The following is a 4,975-nucleotide window of genomic DNA, read 5'->3' as shown; positions in this document are numbered from 1 at the left end:
TTTTTGTGACAAATGAGGACATAAATGTGTATAATGACAAAGGTATGACAGGTATTACAAGGAGAAGGTGACTTTTCAGGACATTACCCCATGTCCCCACTTTTCAAAACGCTTATAAATCACACAGAATGGAGTGTATTGAAAATCTGAAATAGCAGAAAGTCTCCTGTGAGGGGTAGGTTTAGGGGTAGGGTTGGTGTAGGGCAATAGAATATACGGTCTGTACAGTATAAAAACCATTACGCCTATGGAGAGTCCCCACTTTTCACAAAAACAAACCTGTGTGTGTGTGAGTGCGTGTGTGTGTGTGTGTGTGTCACAGATCCGTGCTTCAGTGCTGCTCTGCTGCAGTTCATTCACATCAGTATTTCTGATCACATTCATACACAGAAAAAAAAAGAAAAAAAACATGAATTAGTATCTCAATTAACTGATTTTTCAAGTCAAAAATATAATATTGCTGAATCAAACTAAACACATTCTTTTATAACATATTTTAAGGGTTAAATAGTTGGAAATATCTCTTTAACCCTGTAATGCCTGATATATGAAATAACTGGCAGAAAAATCTATTATGAAAAAAAAAGAAATTATCGTGTTTTGTATCATATTTGATACTTTTATGGCACATATAGTGAGAATATGAAGCTCAGTTCGTAGGATCACAGAACTCGCTTCTCCACTGTGAATAAATCACCACCCGAATCCATGAGTTTTATCGCTGAGGTGCCATGGGAATTTATTTTTACAGACGTCCAAATGAGAAAAAATTACCATCCGAATAGGGCTTTAGTAAGATGATATTTCAGTGATCAAAACATATAATGTGTGTGTGTGTGTGTGTGTGTGTGTCAGCGTTCCAGGCGTTTCTGGGCCGGTCAGACGTCAGCCGTGAGCTGGAGGAGGTTCACGCCGAGAGTCGCACTCAGAACACGCAGCGGACGGCGTCGGTGCTGGAGCTCTTCCGGAAGCGCTCGCTCCGCTGGCAGCTGATCACGGTGATCGTCGTCATGAGCTGCTATCAGCTCTGCGGACTCAACGCCGTGAGTTCATCAGGAACAATCACACACACTACTGGACAACAGTTTGAGACATTAATGTTTCTGAAAGAAGTCTCTTCTGCTCAGCAAGGCTGCTTTTATTTGATCAAAATACAGTAAAACTTGTGAAATATTATTATAATGTAAAATAATTGTTTTCTATGTGAATATCTGTTAAACTGTAATTGATTTCTGTGATCAAAGCTGTATTTTCAGCATCATTACTCCAGTCTTCAGTGTCACATGATCTTCAGAAATCATAATAATATGCTGATTTGCTGCTCCCTGACGATCCTCTGATCCTTTCTTTCTGTAGATCTGGTATTACACTAATGGGATCCTCCAGAAGGCCGGTTTCGGGCTGACGCTGATCCCGTACATCACGCTCAGCACCGGCGGCATCGAGACACTGGCCGCCATCATATCGGTGAGAGACACGAGACGCATTGAATCTACATCGAACTGGATTGATCTGAATAATGACTCCATTGTCTTCTGTAGAGCTGCTTTACAGCTGAAACTGAGTTTGGCATCATTGATTCTCTTATTATCCTGCTTTGAAAGCGTCTGTGTTGTAGAAACAGCAGAGGCTGGACGCGGGTCAGACTGCAGGAGAAGCTGTAATGAGTTTAGGGAGAAGGGGAAGCGTCTCGTGTTCGGAGCCGTGTGTTTGTCCTCATGGGAAATCAGAGGCTGATCATCCTGAATCAGAGAGCATCATGGGAATTCTGCTTTAGCAGCACAATGGACACCAGCAGAACGAGCGGCAGCAGCCTGCTGATGTGTGATAGTGATGCTCATCACCGTCCCATGATGCTCTCTGATCACAAACAAACGTCCAGAACACTAGCAGAGATCCCCACTTTTCCTCAGCATGACTGAGTCTAGAGAGCTAGTTAATTACTAACTATCAGCATCCTCCACTAACATCAAACACACACAATACTGACTGCCTTCATCTTCAACATCTGTTGGTTTAGAGTGTGTGTGTGTGTGTGTGTGTGTGTGTAGCGAAGCCCGGCCACTCCACACTCGTGACCCCTCAGACACTGCACAGGCCTAGCTGCGTGGTAGACCCAGGGAGAAGACCAGCAGCTCAGCCTGCAGGACAGGACTAGACATGACTGCAGACAGACAAGAAACTTAAACCAAACTCAACAAACAATCTGGCAGGGAGAACTCAGGAACACGACGAATAGAAGCACTAGCAAACATGCAAGTTGGAACAATGGGAGCACAATATAAACAAGGAGGGACCAATTGGGGGGGTGGGTGGGGAACAAAACTTGGAATTTCAGGGCAGCCAGGAAACAGAGGTTGGGAAGGGAGGGATGGGAACTTGACTGGACACACTCTTAGGTACAGGGACTGGCTTCACTGCTGTGGACTTCAAATTGGGCTTAGTAACAGTGACAGAAACGGGGCGGTGACAGAACTGAAAGGGAAGCTTTACATCCTTGAATCAGGTTTGGAGACAGGTCTTGGAATATCCTTGTGGAAAACAGGATCAGACTTAATCTCCTCAGGGGCTGGAGCCGACACTGGGACTGCTCTCTCAGGAGCAGGCTCTTGAACGGTTCTCTCTGCGGCGGGTTCAGGAACCACTATCTGGAGCGGACTTGTGAACAACCTTCTCTATAGCGGGCTTGGGGACTACTCTCTCTGGAGTAGAGACTGACTTTTTTTCTGGAATCCCGTGGGTCACGGGAAACAAAATCACTATTAATCATGTGATTGGGACGGGACAGGAAAAAATGTCAGCGGGAGTGGGCGGGACCGGAAATCGTAATAACACTATGATACCCAAATATACCTTTTATATAAATAAACTATAAACTGTATATTTTAATTTGGAACTCAATTCTAGTTGCCCTGTCTCTTTATGCTCTCCTCCTGTTTGCTTTGGTGTGGCTGGGTAAGTGAATGACGTACGCAGTCCGTGACAGATCGGTAACGGCTGGCCTATGTGGTGATATAGTGTACATCGGGCAGGACATCCAAAAGCCCACCTATCATTCATCGACCTCAAATATAGCTTTTCATCTGAAAGATGTATGTAGTAACAACTTTACATGGCTACTCAGTCTACTGTTAACCTAGAGAAATATGCGCTATTGAAGTGTGTGTGGAAGTTGAACAGCAGAGCGCTCACAGCAGGACAGATGGAGGCACCGGTGCACTCACTTGCTCTTAAAATACTCCGTAGTTTTTGGTCATACAGATAAGAGTAATACATGTTTAGAATCTGTAAAGACTCACTCTACATTTATTTGTGTGCACTCAGAATAGCAACGAAACGTTGCCCTTCTGTAAAATAATTTAAAGTAAACCGGATGCGCTTTCTGTCGTCTTGGTCTGTGAACTTCAGCGAGAAACTTTGAAACTCCGTGTATGAAAATACATCTATAGAGAGTGAAAAGTATACTTTCAAATGAAAAAAATTCAAATAGAAAATGTGTTTAGCATGGATGATTTACATGAAATGCAATGTGTGCGCAAGGTACACCGTTTAAGATGGCTTTTAGTTCAATAAAATAACAAAACTACATTTTGGATTTTTATTCAGCTAAAGTGGGCATGTTGTGATCTGTACTGTATTTTTTTTTTAATGTAGCTGACAGATTCCGGCCAAAAAAAAAAAAAAAACACAACACGGGAGGGGGGGGGGGGGAATGGGAGTCATTCGGACGGGATTCGGACGGGATGGGATTTTCCCCCAGTTTTTTCGTGGGATTGGGACGGGATTTTTTTTTGTGGGAGTGGGACGGGAGAGGTTTGAAAATCCACTCCCGTGTCACCCTCTACTCTGGAGCTGGAGCGGCATCTTGAACAGTCTTCTCTGCAGCAGGCTAGGGAACCACTCTATCTGGAGTGGATCTAGAAACAACCTCCTCCATAGCGGACTCTAGAGGCTCCCGGACCGGAGCAGACCCTGGGGGCTCATCTTCAGGAATCTCATACTTGGTGGCCATAGTAAGGGTGGCAAGAATCTCTTGTGGACTTGATTAGGCTGGCAAGAGATTCAGAAAAGGCCTCAGCAGTTGCGACAATGGGCTGCTTGGGAACGACCTCCATGGCTGTGACTGGGAGAGCGGAGTGCTCGGAGATGGCCTCCGTGGCCATAACGGGCTGAATGAGAGCCTCTGGAATGGCCTCCTTGGCCAAAACACTGAGAGCAGGCCGCTCAGGAACAGCCTCTGGGGGCGCAACAGGAACAGCAGGGAACTCAGAGATGGCCTCCTTGACCATAACGGGCTGAATGAGAGCCGCTGGAATGGCCTTCGTAGCCAACACAGTGAGAGTGGGCTGTTCAGGAATGGCCTCTGTAGACATGACTTGTCTAACAGGAACATCTGTTGACTTCACATGACTTGCAGGAACAGCAACTGTAGAGGCAACTGGGGAAGCAAGCAGCTTGGAAATGGCCTCCGTGGCCAGAACAGGCAAGATGAAAGCCTCTGAACGGACTCAGAAATAACTGGGACTGACTTGTATGTCTGGGAGTTGACTTGACTGTTTCAGGGGAAATGTGAGCGATCTCAGTAGACTCAGGGGTGACTGGAAAGGTGTCACAGTCATAAATAGATGCAGCAGACTGAAGTTTCCTCTTCCTTCTTGCCCTTCACTTCTGAGTTGGAGTCAGAAGAGGAACTTGGTCTTGACTTGACAAGGGAAGTGGGGCAGAGTGGTCGCTGCATGCTGGCTTAGGTGGTGGAGGCATTCCCCACTGGATGCGATGACCAAGATACCTGGAGAAATCCCAAAAATTCAAAATCTTGAGGTTATCCATCTCCCACTTATGCACAGGATCGTCCAAGCAGGCATTGAAAATGTCCTTGAGGGTGGTATCATCATACTCAAGCCCCCTAGACATAGTCCAGAAAAACTGGGTAAATGCACCTATATCCCAGCCCTGTTGGCGAAGGCTTGCCAGA

General features: G+C 45.6%; 1 protein-coding gene across 1 annotated transcript in view; it reads left to right on the top strand.

Moving 5' to 3' along the window:
- slc2a9l2 (solute carrier family 2 member 9, like 2) overlaps positions 1–4,975 on the top strand; it is a 26,375-nt gene that overhangs the window by 14,097 nt on the left and 7,303 nt on the right. The window contains exons 6-7 of the mRNA XM_016255992.1: positions 856–1,043; positions 1,357–1,467. Coding sequence (XP_016111478.1) covers positions 856–1,043; positions 1,357–1,467 — 299 coding nt within the window. The remainder of the gene's footprint in view (positions 1–855; positions 1,044–1,356; positions 1,468–4,975) is intronic.

This window comes from Sinocyclocheilus grahami, unplaced genomic scaffold, assembly GCF_001515645.1.
Source record: "Sinocyclocheilus grahami isolate Dianchi unplaced genomic scaffold, SAMN03320097.WGS_v1.1 scaffold1386.1, whole genome shotgun sequence".
NCBI classification, from domain to species: domain Eukaryota; kingdom Metazoa; phylum Chordata; class Actinopteri; order Cypriniformes; family Cyprinidae; genus Sinocyclocheilus; species Sinocyclocheilus grahami.
The sequence above is the reverse complement of the archived record's forward strand: the minus strand, read 5'-3'. Positions and strand labels throughout refer to the sequence as shown.